Source organism: Pongo pygmaeus, chromosome 16, assembly GCF_028885625.2.
Source record: "Pongo pygmaeus isolate AG05252 chromosome 16, NHGRI_mPonPyg2-v2.0_pri, whole genome shotgun sequence".
Classification (NCBI taxonomy): Eukaryota; Metazoa; Chordata; class Mammalia; order Primates; family Hominidae; genus Pongo; species Pongo pygmaeus.
Window position 1 is genome coordinate 63,063,673 of NC_072389.2, and position 17,894 is coordinate 63,081,566.

Genomic DNA, 17,894 nt, shown 5'->3' on the forward strand with positions numbered 1-17,894 from the left:
GCTGTTTAATAAACCACCCCAAATTTAGAAAAGGCATAGTGAAGATGTCTCTGCTCCATAATGTCTGAGGCTTCAATTTGGAAGTCGTGAAGGCTGGACGTGACTGGACAGTTGGGGCTGACATTATCCAAAGTTTTGCCCACTCACATGTCTGGTGGTTGATGCTACCTGTTGGCTGAAACTTCAGCTTGAGATGATAGCCAAAACATCTACGCAAATGCAGACTTCTTCATGGCTTGCTTGTGAGTTCCAAGAGTAAGCACTTCAAGAAAGCCAGGTAGAAGTTGCATCACCTTTTGTCATCTAGACTAGAAAAATCACTTTTGCTCTAGTTATAAGCATGCCCAGATTCAAGGATAGAGAAGAATAACCCCATTTCTTGACAGGAGGAGTGTTAAACTCACATAGTAAGAAGAACATTTAGGATGGGAAATATTGTTGCTGCCATTCTGGTCAACTCCAACTACATCATGGCCAGTTTTGTGGCCACTCATGCCCCAAAAATGACAATCAATGCAAGAAAACAGAGGAGAACAGCCTGGAAATTCCAAACATTTATGTTTATCAATTTTACAATTGATTGTCAGTTTTTATCTTCAAAAGGACAAGTGGAAATCATTCCCAGGTCTTGTTTTTGTTCAAACAGTGTCCTTGTGTAGCTTCGTGGCAATGGGATGTCTATAGGTCATTTTGGCAGCACCTCACGTGACTAATGAAATTTTCCTTTCCTTTAATTCTGTTTTGAATTTTCCTTCCTTTCAAATGCAGCCAAATTTATTAGTTTACTCTGAGAGCAACATTCAGGAGAGTAATCCAAGTACCACTGGAAAAGTGATTCAGTTTTTTTTTTAATGAGCATTGAAAAACACAAACAAAAAAACCCCAAAACACTTGCCCAGATTCATTTTTATAACGGATGGGCTCTTTGACAGGCAACTGGAATTCTTTAGCAGAGATTGGCTGTCTGTGGTTTGTGGGCTCCATTTCAAGTGTTTGGTTCAGCTGCAAACAGGTATAACCTGTAGCACTCATTGTTTCTCTCTTTAGTCTTCATTTCTCCATTGTTAAATTTCTCCATTTTATATCTTTTTCTCTAGACACTGCTGTGAAAATTTTTGTCCTAGATATTTATTTTTGTTTCATAAATTATAAAAGAATACTTTGCCTATTTTCATTTTGAAGTGTAAATAGGCTGCAAGTAGTCTGCTTCTATTGTAGAGTGATGTTTTCCACTTGCCATGCTTCTTGGTTACTGACAAAATTAGACAGTTTGTGCTTGGATGCTGGTAGGAATTCAGATTTGTATTATGATAGCTTGAAGCCCTAAGCCATACTGTATAAAAGATTCTATCGCAAACCACTAAAAAATCTACACAGTAATTATGATTAATTATATAAAAAGCTTAAGATTTGCATATAAGAAACATTTCATTAAGAGAAAGGAATATGGGGGAAAGGTAGAGAAAAAAATATGAGAGAACGAGATTGTGTCAATTACTACATGCTATGTTCCTGAGCAGAGACAGAAAAAGTACAATTATAGCTCCCTCACAGAAAGGACTTTACAATTTTGTTAGGAAAGGAAAAAGAAATCTCGATGCCTAACACAATTAGAGAAGTATAATATGCTTCATGCAGTGAGGTTTCAACTTTAACTAAGCCCTATAATTGTGCTCAAAAGAAAGAGTAGTTTGGTTTGGAATAACGTAGGAAAGTTCAGGGAGGAGGTGAGACTTCAGCCAAGACTTATAATTGGCAAGGGGAGAAGAGATAGCCTTCCACAAAAGGGTAACAGAAGGGGGCAAAATTCTGAGTCCTGAAAGAAAGGAATCCTTGCCTTGGGGACACCTGTGGCCCACAATCAGCACATGGGGAGTTCACTACTGTGGGAGAAATAAAGGCCTCCAGCTGGGGTCCAGGAGTGGGGTGAGGGAGGCTTGCGGGGTGCTTAGCACTGTAAACCAAAAATAAAATTTGAAGGCCCGCCCTCAACCGTCTGAATGGACTTCCTCCTCTAGTCCAGGGTCCTCCAAATTTAACCTAAAAGACTGGCTTAGGCCATGATGGGAAGGGGAGGTCAGACATGCCTCATTATGCCCTTCTTTCTTTTAGAATCCAGGAAAAGCTACACAGCATTTAGTATCAACACATACCTTGAGTCTGATAAGAAACACTTACAACTTACTTTCTCTGAAGCCTGCTAACTGGAGGCTTCATCTGCATGATAAAACTTCGGTCTCCACGAGTTCTTATGGTAACCTACACATTCCTTTAAATCAATTACCAATCAGAAAAAAACTTAAATTTACCTACAACTTGGGAGCCCATCTTGCCCCACACCCGCTCTGCTTTGAGTTGTCCCACCTTTCTGGATTAAGCTAATGTTTATCTTAAATGTATTTGATTGATGTCTCATGTCTCCCTAAAATGTATAAAACCAAGCTGTGCACCAACCACCTTAGGCACGTGTTCTCAGGATCTCCTGAGGGCTGTGTCACGGGCCATGGTCACTCATATTTGGCACAGAATACATCTCTTCAACATTTTACGGAGTCTTTTTTTTTTTTGTCAGTACCACAGACAACCACCTGACTCGAGGACCTTACCTATTTCTCATTCAGCCAATGCTGGAGCAGGTTATTAACGTCCTTGAAAGCAAGTCTTATACAGAGAAAACTTATTTTGATACATTAATGAATCTGATCAGAATGGACCAGATTGGGAGGATAGATAAATGGTTGCAATTGTGCTCCCTGGAATAGCTTTGGAGTTTACCTAGATCTTCTGTCTCTTTGGGACAGAGCTGCTTGTGTTTATATAGCATCTTACACAGGATTGAGACAACTTCAATTTCCTGTATCAAAAATTCGGGGGAGGGCGGTGGTTTTGGAGGTTATGGGGTTGTTCAAACCTCCCAAGTGACATCTGCTGTGATTGCATGTCTTCCTACTTTTTCCACTGGGATGCACCTCTGGTAGCTGAACTATAACGAGAAGGTAAAAGCTGTGTCCAATACCTATTAAGCTGCCTTCTTCTCAACAGCTGGGTGGGGGCGGGGGAGTCTTTTCAACAATTTTACATATTCGGAAATAGGCCTAAAGTGAAGAAGGGGATTTTCAAATTGGTGTGTTGGAAAAGGGGCTGGGCTTTTCGGTTTGAAATCTGGTGCTGTCACTTACTGGTTTTGTGCCCTGGGAATATTTATTTCAGTTTTCATGCCTCTGTTTTTCTATAGGCAAAGTAGAAAATTAGAAAAGGTCCTCAACGAGTTTGTACAGCTGCTCCCACTCCCTCATCACCTCTTGTGGGCCTTTGGAAATGTATGTTGGAGGAGACATTTTGGATTGTTGCAATGACTTGGGAGTGCCATAGCACCTAGCAGGCAGAAGCCAGAAACACCAAACGTCTTAACAATGCTTGAGGCAGTGCCACAAATGAAGTCCTTCTCCAAATGCATTGAGCCCCAAGAAGAATCGCTGATTCTAAGGAACCTTCCAACTTTAACAATTTTAGGACGTCCCTAAGCTGAGCTAGGAGGCACCGCGCACAGGCTGGAGGCACCGCGCACAGCCTGGAGGCACCACGCACAGGCCAGAGTCTCCCAAATCCTGTCCCGCACTCTCTCCTACCTTATTAATGGCCAGCTCATCTTTCAAGTTTCGACTTGAATTTCACTTCTCAGCTATACCTTCCCAGGTGCCCATCCCAACGTTACTATTATATTATAATTTGATTCTCCCTCCACCCGTTCCCCCCGCCAACTCTGTAAACCCCAAGTATAACACAGGACGTTGCTATTTGTTGACTAACACATAGTGTTTGGTGAGGTCACGCTGGCGCTGAATACTTTTTGTATAAACCGACGAACAGCTGATGACTGCATGAATGCTCAACAAGGGGAAAGGGCGCCAAGCCCAGGCTCCGGCGTCATCCGACGTAACTTCCGCCCTTCAACGCTCTTGCGGACGCCCCCTTCTCCCGGTCCGTGTTTGTTTCCGGCATTTCAATAAAGCTCGATTCGGCTCGAAGAAGACCCCGTTCTTCCGGGAAAATGGCGACTCCCGCTCGTGCCCCGGAGTCACCGCCGTCCGCGGATCCGGCGCTAGTAGCGGGGCCTGCCGAGGAAGCCGAGTGCCCGCCGCCGCGCCAGCCTCAGCCCGCGCAGAATGTGCTCGCTGCCCCGCGGCTTCGAGCCCCAAGTTCCCGAGGACTTGGAGCGGCGGAGTTTGGTGGAGCTGCGGGAAATGTTGAAGCGCCAGGAGAGACTTTTGCGCAACGAGTAAGCTGGGGTCCCGCGGAGTCTCCGCCAGGCTCCTTCAGCTCGAGCTCCCTGGGCGCTCCCCTCCCCTCTCGCACTCTGTTCCCTTCCCTCGAAGGTGACCTTGACTCAGTCACATTCGCTTCAGTCCTACGGGCGAGTGGACGGAGGGCTTGCTGCCGCAGAGCCGTGCCTCTTCCCGGCCAGGCACGTGTGCCTGCGAGGATAGCTCGGACTGAACGGCTACCTAGCGTTGCAGGGAGTTAGTAGCTCCTCCTTGGTTTTATTTACCCGGGGACTGTGGTGGTTCCATGAGTCTGCATTCTAAACCCTTTTGTCGCCCGCACCCCTAACCCATGACAAATTGTCAGCTTCATCTGGATTCTATGCTTACAGGAACCGTAGGAAATGGGAAGAGTGGGATATGAAGAGGGGTTTATTAGGCCGGGAAAGTTCGACCCTCATTCAGCTGGCTGATTTAACGGATTTTAGCAAGGGAGCCACGTGATAAAAAGTGATTTTGTTTTTTAGGCAGCTTTGTTCAGCAGCTTGTTGCAAAAGATGGTTTGAAGGAATAAAAAGCAGAAGACAGTAGGAGGATATTTTCAGAGAGGCTCCCCACGAGACAGTTGTAAGAAAGTGAGCTAGGAAGGGATTGGGAGAACTTTTAAGCATGGACTAATTTAAATGCAGTTGACAGAGATGGTTGAAGTTTCCAATCTGTATGGAAGATCACTAGCAAAAATAGGAAACTTCAGGGAGAGGAATAGATCCAAGGTTGATTTTACTTAGGGTGTGCAGAGTTGAGAGGAGAGCAGGACAGACATTTGGTTAATCGAAAACCAAACACTTAAAAGCTGGAGAAGTAGTCATGAGGCTCAAGAAAGAGAGAACCCTGGAAAAATATAGAAAACAGGAATTTCAGCTGTAGAGTGTTGTTTAATAGTTGAAATTGTGGGGATGAATGTAGTGTCAAAAAGAACAGAGGACGTAAGGTTTAATTTTTTCTCTCCATTTATTGTTAAAAGGGAATCAGAAAAGGAACTCTGTCATCCAGCAAAAGGGACAAATAAATAATTGGTTGGGATCAAGACACTTGTTTTGACCTTGTGAGAATAGGTTTTGAATGTATAGCAGTGAATTAACTTTTTGGTCTCAGGACTCCGTTATACTTTAAGAATTATTGACATCCCAAAGAGCTATTTTATGTGTTGTATCTAGCGAAATGTATTTACTTACCAGAAATACAGCTGAAGTCTTTAAAACATAAGCATACACAAGCACACATTCTATTCTAGAACAATGATGTCATCACATGTCATGTAGCCTCTGGAAAACTCCACTGTACCCATGTGAGAAAATGAGAGGGAAATAACATCTTAGTATTATTATGAAAGTAGTTTTGACCTAATAGGCCCATCCCCACACTCCACCTCATCCCCAAATTTTGGAGATTGCACTTTAATGACTGCTGGTTCTTGGAATGTCTTATGTGATTATTATATGCTTAAAATACTTTTGCCGAAATTCTAATTTGCTGAGACAAATGAGGCATATATTCCCTATTCTTCCTGCATTCCCTTGTTTTTTGGGCTATTTGGATAATGACCATTTTAATTATTTTGTTCCTGTTTTGGGGCAGTTAGAAATCAGATATTTGACTTAAAAATCAGCTTTTCTTTCTTTGAAGATAATGCCTTGCCTTTTTAATGTTATATCTCAAGTTAAAAAAATGGCTGTAATGTAATAGTATTCTTTTTCATTTGACAGAAAATTCATTTGCAAATTGCCCGACAAAGGTAAAAAGATCTTTGACTCTTTTGCCAAACTGAAAGCTGCCATTGCAGAATGTGAAGAAGTTAGAAGAAAAAGTGAACTGTGTCACCCTGTTAGTTTAGACTGTAAGCTAAGGCAAAAAGCAATTGCAGAAGTTGATGTGGGTACAGATAAGGCCCAGAATTCTGACCCGATACTTGATACTTCATCACTAGTTCCTGGGTGTTCCTCTGTAGATAACATCAAGTCATCTCAAACCTCACAAAACCAGGGACTTGGACGTCCTACTCTAGAAGGTGATGAAGAGACTTCAGAGGTTGAGTACTCAGTGAATAAGGGCCCAGCTTCCAGCAACAGAGACAGGGTACCACCTTCATCTGAAGCTAGTGAGTATCACCTGCAGCATCGTGTTTCAAGTCAAGCAGAAGATACTTCCAGCAGCTTTGACAACCTGTTTATTGACAGGTTACAGAGGATCACCATTGCAGACCAAGGTGAACAACAGTCGGAAAACGCAAGTACTAAGAACTTGACAGGCCTTTCTAGTGGGACTCAGAAGAAACCTCATTACATGGAAGTGCTAGAAATGCGAGCGAAAAACCCAGTGCCCCAGCTGCATAAATTTAAAACCAATGTGTAAGTACCATCGGAAACAGGCCTGTAACAGGAACATGATATTTGTTAAACTCAAAAAGTACGAGAAACTGGGTGTGGTGGTGCTTGCCTGTAGTCCCAGGCTACTCAGGAGGCTGAGGTGGGAAGACAGCTTTGAGTCCAGGAGTTGTAGACCAGCTTGGGCAATATAATAAGACCTTTTCTCTTAAATAAGTCAGGAGAATGCTCTAAGTTCCGTGGGCTTTGTATGAGAACTCCTTGTAGTTAGGAAAGAACATGTTGTGGAAACACTGAGACCAGCCTGGCTTGAGTAGAAGATTCATGTTGAAAAATATTTAGTTTTGAAACCAAATAATCGACAAGGTCTTAAATAGCACATGGGGGAGTGTTAAATTTCAGGATGCTTAGCCAATATTTCATAATAAACACAGAGTTGGAGAGAATTTATTATGACTTCTTTTTTTAGAACCATTTTTTAGTGTACGGCTTTGATTAGTGTACTATCAAAGTGTACCCTCTTTGATTAGTCTGTGAACTAATGGTAAAGCAATTGCAGGAGCTGTTGGGCTTTCCAGCAAAAATCATTTGCATGCTCACTGTATGCAAGCAAGCAGCAGGTGTTGTGGGGACATAATTAAGTCAAGATGGTTAAACTCCTTTGCCTTTTTGATGTTAAATCTCAAGTTTAAAAACATGGCTATAATGTATACATGTATAATGTAATACAATACCATGTTCTTCAAGGAGTTTAAGAGCTAGATGAGGACCCAAGGTTTACACACTTGGAAAATAGTTAAGCTACATAATAATAACAGTTTCAGGGGGAAGGAAGCTGAGAAGAGGTTTGAAAAACTGTGACAATAGATTCAGGCAGGATAGGCAAAAACTCTGCTTAACAGTTCCTTGCCATAAATTTGTTTCTGAAATTTCAGGAAAAGTAAAATCTTTTTGAAAATAATTGCTATTTACTTGCAGCAAATGTAACATTCAACTCAGGTAACTGGTACCTTCCTATACTGTATTTACAAGTATGTAACATCAAAGTTAAATCACTACTACCTTTCTTTGAAAAACAGAAAACCTCTAGTGAAAAGTACCTGAAACATGCTTCTTTTTTGTTAGACTTTAATTCTACCCCAGCATTCATTTTAACCTCAAAACATTTTATTTCTGCTGTATAGAAAATCAGGATTATACTACATTAATGTGATCAAGTACTCTCTTGTGTACAGTGGGGTATCTTTCTTCACTTCCAGGATGACATTTTAGAAAACTAGAACCATCATCTAGTCAATAAATAAAACAAAGAATACATTAATCCCAGTTCTGTTTTATGGTCATTTAGCTGGGAGTGGGAGAGAGGTAAGGGAATAGTGATGAGGGCTACCAAGAATTCAGGAAGTTTAAGAGACAGGGAGCCTCCTGTATAAGTTAGAGGAGAACAGGAAAGGCAGGGCTTTGAGGAGTCCTTAGGCCATAGACAGGTAGGGATTGAGAGGGTTCCATGTGAGAAGTGCCTTGGAGGTTGGAAGGTGGGGTCAGGTAGTGTCCTTTGGGTCCTTTCTGCTCTTCCTTCTGCATACTCTTCTGGCTTCATGTATCACCTGGATGCTGGAGGCTGACCCCTGTCCACCTGTATCCCAGATCTTCCCAGAACTTTAGGTTTGCATAGCCAGTTAACCATGAAACTTGATCACTTGGGTGTTCCCAGGTACCTCAGCTTAATCATGTACAAAGTGGAACTGCTGTTTCTTTCCAAGGTAATTTCCATATTCCCTAATAGTGCCACCACCTTCTTCGTTTTCTTCCCCTAAGGTATCTTCCATTTTTGTCATCTCCATATCTGCTAGCCATGAAGACCTACTTATTTCTTTGATCTTCATCTCTGTAATTGTTCTTCATCTTCTGTCGAAGTGAAGACTGTCGTCTCTCTCGGGCTGTAATTGTGGCCCCTTCTACCTCTAGTCTTAACTACCAGTCTATCTCCACTGCTGCCAGAGTGAAATTTGTAAGATGGAAATCTGAACTTGTTATGGAGAACTCTTCATTGCAGTCTGGGCCTAGCCTACTTCCCAGCCCTCTTTCTAGCTGTCTTTTCTGAGTCTCTCTACCTTCTGTACTTTCTCTCACTCCCCTTGCTGGGATGCATTTCTCTCCTTACTTAACATGGTAAGCAGTTATTATTCCAAGACTGTTCAAAGCTTTTTCGAAACTTTTCTTACAGCCTCTCTGTCTCCCACTAGAACTGGCCATTTCCTTATGTTCCAATGTATCTTGTTGAGATATCTGTCACAGTACCTCTGGTATTATACTGCACTGAAACTTTACATGTGTATTTCTTTCTACTGGGCAATAAGCCCTTTTGCAAATGTTCTTTGAATAAATGAAAAAAAAAAAAAACACCTCCAGATGAAATATAAGGTTTGAATAAGGAAGGAAAAGGCAAAGAGCCTGTATGCACACAAACACACCCCTATTTGTTACAGCAATGAATACTGGTAAATTACTTACTATTACCTTTGGAGGAGAATTAATTGCTAAGGTAAAGGCCATTTGTGTGAATATTTTAAATGTGTCTACAAATAAAATAGTCTGATTGTATAACACAAGTTTTCCTTTCCATCAGGTTACCTTTTCGACAAAATGATTCATCTAGTCATTGTCAGAAGAGCAGGTCTCCTATTTCCTCAGAAGAGCGGCGGCGCAGGGATAAGCAGCATCTTGATGACATCACAGCAGCTCGGCTTCTACCACTTCACCATATGCCCACGCAGCTGCTCTCCATAGAAGAATCCTTGGCACTTCAGAAACAGCAGAAACAGAAATATGAGGTATTTGGGGTATTTTTTTTCTTGTCTGTTCGTTGGGTGCTGCTTACATAAGCTAGAATTTACTCCAGGTTCAAGGAGGAAGGAATGGAATAGAGGGGATTAAGTGCTTCCATGAGCTCAGATCTATGCCACTAGTTTTCAGAGAGTCATAAAGTTGCTAGAACTGCAGGAAGTAGCTAGAGATGATCACAGCTACCTTCAACATTAAAGTGGTGATTTGCCTGGAAATGTGGGGAGACTTGTAGAATTTCATGTCTTAAAGCTCATGTACCTGCCTCTTCCTGTTAGGATAGTAGTAGCATCACATCTCTCCCTTTCACCTTGTAAAACTCATGTGACAGCTTCTCAGTGGTAGACTGTAACCCAGACCCCTTGTTAGAGAATGAGGAGAATGTAGTTCCCAGGCTTCCATCTCCTGCAGTACAGGGGACGGCATAGAAGGAGTGGGAGGGTAACGCTGTGTAGCCAGCAGGCAGTGAGACACTGCTTCAGAGCATAATCCACAGGCCCATGTGAAGAAAGAAATATCTCCTGCTTTTGGCAACTTAATCAATTCTGCATAGCACTTTGTTTCCATGTGTTTTGCATTGAACTTTAAACGTGTATGTTGAGAGTTTGTATACAGAATAATGGGATGGGAGAAAATAAGTGTGAAGGACCATAGGGGAATAGAAAAGTTTAGAAGTATTTAGTAATAATTTTAGCCTCCAGGAGAACAGTATCCTGTCTCACTTCCTAGGTATTGATTAGCTAGATTTTAGTCAGGTACTAGTGCACCAACTAGTATAACACCAGGCTGTTCAGGAGTTCGAGACCAACCTGGGCAACATAGCTAGACTCCATCTTTACCAAAAATTAGCCGGGCATTGGGGCATGCAACTGTGGTCCCAGCTACCCGTGGGGCTGAGGTAGGAGGATTGCTTGAGCTCAGGAGGTCGAGGCTGCAGTGAGCTGCAGCACCACTGCACTCTATACAGCCTGGGTGACAGAGTGAGACCCTGTCTCAAAAAAAAACAACAAAACAGGCTGTTAATCTGCCTTGGCTTTTCATAAAAGCCTTGGCATGGATTGGCATTTTCAAGGTGCTCTTTTTGAAAAAACCCATTTTTCTTTCTCTCAGTGCATTAAAATTACTGTCTAGTTAATGACTGTAGCATTGAGGAAGTGTTTATTGTCTCTGAGCTCTTAAATGCCCGTCCTAAGATATTTTTAGGTTGAATTAAACCCTTCATCTTTAAATTGTTTTTTTTTGGCAGAGAAGTTGTAGTGGTAATAGCTCCCACTTTTACTATTCATGGCTTGAAGAGGAGGACATCAAGAAGTTCAAGAAAGCATGAGAAAAGGGAAGAACTGAATTAGGAATGACATTGCCACCTACCATCAGTTGGTGGTGAAGTCCTTGGGAGTTTTTAAGTACATTGCCAGTGTCTGAAATTTACTTGGACTTTTTATTGGATACTAGTTGCTGTAGGACTTTATTTGGAGAGGAGTAGTCAGCTTTTTAGTATTAATTTCTTGATTTTCATTTTGCTAATGAAGTGTAATTCTCAAGTCTAGAAGTCATCATTGTAATTAGGGAAGAAGGTCCTATCAGTTGTAGAAATCTAGACAGCGTTAGTCTTTTTTTTTTTTTTTTTTTTTTTTTTTGAGACGGAGTCTCGTTCTGTCACCCAGGCTGGAGTGCAGTGGTGCAATCTCGGCTCACTGCAAGCTCTGCCTCCCGGGTTCACGCCATTCTCCTGCCTCAGCCTCCCGAGTAGCTGGGACTACAGGCACCCGCCACCACACCCGGCTAATTTTTTCTATTTTTAGTAGAGATGGGGTTTCACCATGTTAGCCAGGATGGTCTCGATCTCCTGACCTTGTGATCCGCCTGCCTCAGCCTCCCAAAGTGCTGGGATTACAGGCGTGAGCCACTGCGCCTGGCCCCAGCATTAGTCATTTTTGACATTTGATAGGTCAAATTGTTATGTGAGTGTGTATACATGGGCATGTGCCCACATATTTAACGCATCTGTATTTATAAGTATTGTAGTGCTAAGCTCATTACTCAGTTTCTTATATAGAGGAGTGTATTTCACTGCAATGTTGTATATTAACAGAGGTCAGTAACTTCAATTGTAGCAGGCTGGTGGCTGTCAGAAGCATTACCCAGTTGTGTCTGATAGGGCACAGCCATCAGGCTCGTATTGCCCAAGGGAGCACTCAGTGAGGTGTCAGTGCCCCTCTTATTGCTGATTCTAGGTAACTTCCCATTGAAAAATTGTAAGGCAGAGATGTGAACGTGTAACTTTTTGCTTTGCTCTTTGTTTTAAAGGAGATGCAAGCAAAGCTCGCAGCACAAAAATTAGCTGAAAGACTGAATATTAAAATGCGGAGTTATAATCCAGAAGGGGAGTCTTCAGGGAGATACCGAGAAGTAAGGGATGAAGATGACGATTGGTCCTCTGATGAATTCTGAAGATAATCTCCTAAATCACTGACGTTGAGATGTCATCATCTTACATCAGACTTTCTAACTAGTATCAAGATCAGTGTCAGATATTGTTGAGGGAATAATTTTATAAAGTTACACAAAGGTAGTTATAAACAAAAAGCCCAGTTTGTCTTTCAGAAGATGACTTTCATGTGCTTGAAAAGTTTAATATTTGAATATTGTGTTTAACCACATGGTATTAAAATTTTGCAATATATTGTGTATTGGTCTGGTATTTTAGTATATAGTAGAACATACTTTTTTTTCTTTAAGCCAAATGAAAAGAGGTAACTTTGCTTTTTTCCTTATTCTTACCTATCAAATAGCATTTATTACATGTTTTTCAGTGAAATACTTAGTTGTTCCAGGCACCTAAAATCAATTAGGAAGACATAGTTCCCTTCTTTTTTGGGTAACGAAGGGAGCAGTCTAAAGAATTGTATGCATGTTTGCATGGGGTTATTGAGACACTGGATGTGAAATATCTAGGAAGACATGCATGGAGAATGCTCAACAAATGCTCTTCTTCTGTCTTCCCTTAGGAAGAATGTTATCTCTCTTCTGATTAGGAAGGACTTCCGTTTTGAGTAGATGCTGGAAGGTGGAGGTTTTTTTTGTTGGTTTGTTTGTTTGGTTTTGTGTTTTTTTTTGTTTTTTTTTTTTTGAGACGGAGTCTTGCCCTGTCGCCCAGGCTGGAGTGCAGTGGCACGATCTTGGCTTACTGCAACCTAGGTGGAGGTCTTTTTAAATAACCTCATGTTACTTCAGGCAAATCTGGTACAGGAGAAGCCCAAGCTAACTGAGCTGGGTGAAGGCTTATGCATCACCTGGCTTGAGTTCCTTGCTGTCACAGATGATAGGTTCATGTATAGAACATTAACGTTTGGTAAGGAGAGCATTTTTTTGTTGTTGTTACAATTGAATTGTCAGTACTTTACTTTTTTCCCCCCAAAGAGGCATATATAGACTGCAGAAACTTCAGTCTCATATATAAATGTTCATGTCATTTTAGAGGATTATATGGTTGTCTCCAGAGAAATTAACTTACATTATCAAAAAATTCTTTGTCTAATATATTGGAGTATTTAAAAGTGTTGAAGAATAAAATATTAATTAGAACAACTTCAAATGCTAAGGTGATGTTTTACCGGGACTTAATTAAATACAACTTTTTCCTTTTGAAAAAGACTGTTCACATTTGCTTCCAGGTGTAGTTATTGCTTTCATTCCTTACCCCCCTCAAGCAAATGTGAAAAGTATACTGACCTAAGATTCTCATTAGTTTTAGTACTAATAGTAAATGACTTCACAGCGTAAAATTTGATGTTATTTCTGGAAAGCTAGATGATACGGAAGAGTTCATGTGCCTGGGCACACAGTTCCCTGTAATCCTACCATCTAGGGAGATAACCTCTTAACATTTTGATGTTGTGTTTTTGCTTATTTTTCTATGCATAGTTAATACATTTATATTCTCAAAAATGAAATCATAATGTACATTGCTTTGTAGTCTGCTCTATATATTGTCAACATGTTCCCATATTAAATATTTTGCTTTTAGACAGCATGGTATATGCTAAAGCATGGGTATACCATAACTTTAAGATTGATTTCCTATTCAGCAATTTGATTATTTATTATAATGTAATCTGTAAATAGTGATATGATTAACATCTTAATCACATCTATACAAAATGACTTATTTCCAGAAGATACCGCTGTAGAAATGAAATTGTTAGGTGAAAGTGTTTTTTGAGAATCTTTATATATATCACTCACTGCAGAGATCATGTTCATTTACATTCCCATTAGCAATATATCCAGCACTCGGAATTGAGAATTACTACTTAAAATCTTTGCAAATTGAATAATTACAGAAAAGGGCTACATTTAAAATTTGTGTTTGTTTTTATTACTTAGTGAAGGTTGTGTTGTTTTTCATATTCATTGGCCATGCTATATTCATTCTTTTGAGAATTGCTCATTCGTATTTTTTCTGTTACTTGCTTGGAGAATTTGCTCTTTTTTTGGCTTATAAGTTCTTAAGAATGTCCGTCCTTTGTCATATGTTGTAACTTTTTTTTAGCCTTATTTGTCATTTAACATAGTTTGTGATATTTCAGTGTAGACGTTGTTTTCTTTAGGAGTCTGCCTTTGTGTATGTGCTTGAAACTATTTTTGTAATCCAAGAATGGATAAATGTCCTTATTTTCTTCTAGTATTTTCTTATTTCACTTTTACACCTGTCTTGAAAAGGAATTTAAATTTTGTTTATATACATTAACTAAATCAATACAAGTTTGGGGTGAAAAGGAAATTTTTAATCCATCTCAAATGTATTTGGGTGTATTAAATAAGGTAGGGATTTGATTTTATTTCGAAGAGTTTATCAATTGGTTCAGTATCTGAAACCACCATTTCCCCTCTGATTTGTAATGCTATTTTTATAGAATATTAAATTCTTATGTGTCTTTTGTGTCTTAGGCCGATTTCTGGGCCTTCTGGGTTTTTTCCACACTGTCAATAATTATCGCTTTAATTGGTGTTAATATTTGGTAGTACACAGGTTCTCCCTTGTTTTTTTAAATTTTGTGAAATATAACTTACAAATAAGTACTTAAAACAGAGTTTAATGGGTAAAGCAACAGCTGTGTAATCACAAACTAGATGCAGAGGAGGTCTTGCCAGCACTCCAAAATCTCTGTGTATCCCCTCTTGACACTCACCGTTTCCCCCAGAGGTAACTATCCTGACTTACGGAATTCTCCCTCTGTCCTTTTAAGAATTATTTTACCAGTTATGTGTATAACAGTATGGTTTATGTTTTGCTCACTTTTGACTTACATAAAAATAGAATAATACTGTATGTTGTGTTTCGTGTCTTTCAACATTGCATATAACATTCATGTCACATGGTGTGTTTCATTGATATTTATTGCTGTATAATGTGTCAGTTCATTAATACCACTATTATTCCACTTTGATGAGTACTTTGAGATTTTCAGTTTTTGGCTATTATAAGTAATGCTTCAGTGAGCATCTTTGTGTACTTAAACATGTTTCCATAGGATGTGTACCTAGAAGTGGAATTGCTCAGTTATGAGGTATGCATACCTTTAAAATTTTGTATTCCCACCTCTGCTTCCATGAGGTATGAGAGTGCTTGTTCATCAACACTTGGTGTGGCCAGATTTTAATTTTAGCCAATATGATGTTTATATAGTAGACGTTCATTGTGTGTGTGTGTGTGTGTGGTTTTTTTTTTGTTTTTGTTTTTTCCTTTCTCTTCTGAGATGGAGTCTCGCTCTGTCACCCAGGCTGGAGTTCAATGGTGCGATCTTGGCTCACTGCAACCTCCGCCTCCTGTGTCCAAACGATTCTCCTGCCTCAGCCTCCTGAGTAGCTGGGACTACAGGCACATGCCACCACGCCCAGCTAATTTTTTGTATTTTTAGTAGAGACGGGGTTTCACCATGTTAGCCAGGATGGTCTCGATCTCCTGACTTCGTGATCTGCCTGCCTCGGCCTCCCAAAGTGCTGGGATTAAAGGTGTGTACCACCACACCCGGCCTCATTGTGGTTTTATTTTACCTTTCCCTGATTAGAAATGGCATACGAGCATTTTCTTATGTTTATTGGGCACTGGATTTCTTCTTTTGAAAAGTGCCCATTCAAGTCTTTCTTTTTTTTTTTTTTAAAGAGACAGAGTTGTTCTGTTTCCTGGGCTGGGCAGGAGTGCAGTGGCATGATCACAGCTGACTGCAACCTCTTACTCCTAGGCTCAAGGGATACTTCTGCCTCAGCCTCCTGGGTAGCTGACATTACAGGCAGGAACCACTGCCCTGGACTCCATCTGAGTTTTTTCTTTTTCCATTGTGTTGTGTCATCTGTTTTTTTCCTCACTGATTTGTAGGATATATTCTGGAGACTAATCCTCGGTATTCAATCAAATAATTTGGTATTTGGTTGGCTATATTTGTTGGAAATATCCTCTCCTTTTGGGGGATTGTTTTTCATTCTCTTATTTTTTTTTCAGAGATGGGGTCTCACTATATTGCTCAGGCAGGTCTTAAACTCCTGAGCTCAAGTGAGCCACCTCAGCCTCCTAAAGTGCTGGGATTACAGGCATGATCCACCACATCCAGCCCTCATTCTCTTCTTGATGACTGATAAATTCTTAATTTTAATGGCAAATCTATCTTTTATGTTTAGTGCCTTTTGTGGCTTGTTTTAAGGACTTTTCCTATCCTGAAGTCATGAAGATAATCTTTTATCTTTAAAAATCTTTATAATTAAAAAATGGTTTATAGTGTTGCCTTTCACGTTAGGTCTTTGATTCCACCTGGAAGATACTCATGACTGTGAGGGAGGGTTCCTTCTGGACAGCCCTGGTGCTAGCATTACAGAGTGCAAACGCAGTCATTCCCAGCTGCTCCTCCGTGCGCTCCTGCCATAGATCAAGCATCTGTATATGTCTTCTGGATTCTTTCTTCAGTTCCATTAACCCATTTGTGCTAATACTCCATTGCCTTGTTTATGATAGCTTAATGATAACGCTGGATCAAGGCCCGGCATCTTATTCTTAAGTGCCTTGGAAATTTTTGGCCCTTTGCATTTTCATATAGATTTTAGAATCAGCTTGTCATGTTCCATACACACAAAATCCTTGGTGTAATGCAAATTCTTTCTCATTCATTTTCAAAAATATGTTTGATATTCTGTCATTGATTAAGTTTTCTAACAATCTATATATTGAAATTTAGGAGAAAGGGGATTTGGAACTTTGCCCTTGACTAAAGTACATTAGACTTATTCTTTCTATGCCGATGACTATTTTTAGTTTCTTTGAGTTAAATAGAAAATTCAGAATGCTGTTTTAGTGTGACTACCTGAAGTATTGTGTAGTTTTGACTGAGGAAAAACTGAAGAGAAGGGACTTTTTAAAAAGTCACATTTAGGTTTAAACTGGGAAAATGGAATGAATGCAGTAGTTGTGAACTCTTGCCTTCAATTTTCAAGTGACTATGTCTAGGGAAGGAAGGAAGCACTAAAGCTTGGGGCTTAACCTAAATTGTGGAAGATGTTACGAGGATTAATCTCATTATATAATAGTCATCTATAGGAATGATAATTCTTCATTTTCACAGGACCTGTCTCTAATCCACATCGCATTCTCTGGGGAGCCAGGCTGTGAGCTAATGTGGAAGGTAGTTTGTGGGATTATCTCCCTTTCCTATAACTGGGAGGTTGAGGTGATTTGTTCAAGGTGGCTCAGAGGCAGCCAAGAAAAGAACACAGCACTCAAGATTTTAGGCCCTTGACTGCATGGCCTTGCAGGTGAATACCACAAATCAAGGCTGCATTCAGGTGTTAACACGTGCTAACGCCAGACAAGAGCTCGAATTACTCTGGGGGTGTTTGTCAGGTCTCCGTGACATTCTACAAGAGAGCTTTTTTCTTCTGATGATTTTTTTTATTTGCAGTGTTTTGTTTTTAATCATCTTATGGCTGTGTGATCATTTCAGTCACTGCTGGAATCTTCACTCCTCCCTCCCTACTTGATGGTCAGCTGCATAAAACTTTCCAGGAGAAGAGATACAAGGAAAAGTAAAGTGTCATAGGCTTTACTCAGAGGACCAGGTCAATCTGGCAGTTTAGCCTTCCCAGGCTTAATGACATAGTTTGTAACACTAAAAGTAAAGTTGTTAGGATGAAAATAATTCTGTCTTTGTACAAAAAAAGTTGGGAATGCCTGTGCTAAAGAAAAGGATTATATATCCAGCTTTTATGGGGAGCATATAGTCATTTAAAAAATATGGCAAATCACATTATCGGCTAGCTGCTTGCTAAAGGGGGGTGGAGTGGAGGAGTTTCTTAAAGCTATTATTTTAATTTCTGGCTAAAGTGAGGAAGCTTTGATACTGGGCTGATGAAATAA

General features: G+C 40.3%; 1 protein-coding gene across 1 annotated transcript; it reads left to right on the forward strand.

Annotated features, from left to right (window-relative positions):
* Nucleotides 1–1,923: 1,923 nt before the first annotated feature.
* On the forward strand, nt 1,924–14,822 carry POLR2M (RNA polymerase II subunit M). Its single transcript, XM_054451090.2, has 4 exons — nt 1,924–4,279; nt 6,029–6,670; nt 9,276–9,480; nt 11,798–14,822. The coding sequence occupies exons 1-4, from the start codon at nt 4,167–4,169 to the stop codon at nt 11,939–11,941; spliced, it is 1,104 nt and encodes a 367-aa protein (XP_054307065.1). The 5' UTR covers nt 1,924–4,166; the 3' UTR covers nt 11,942–14,822.
* Nucleotides 14,823–17,894: the final 3,072 nt, after the last annotated feature.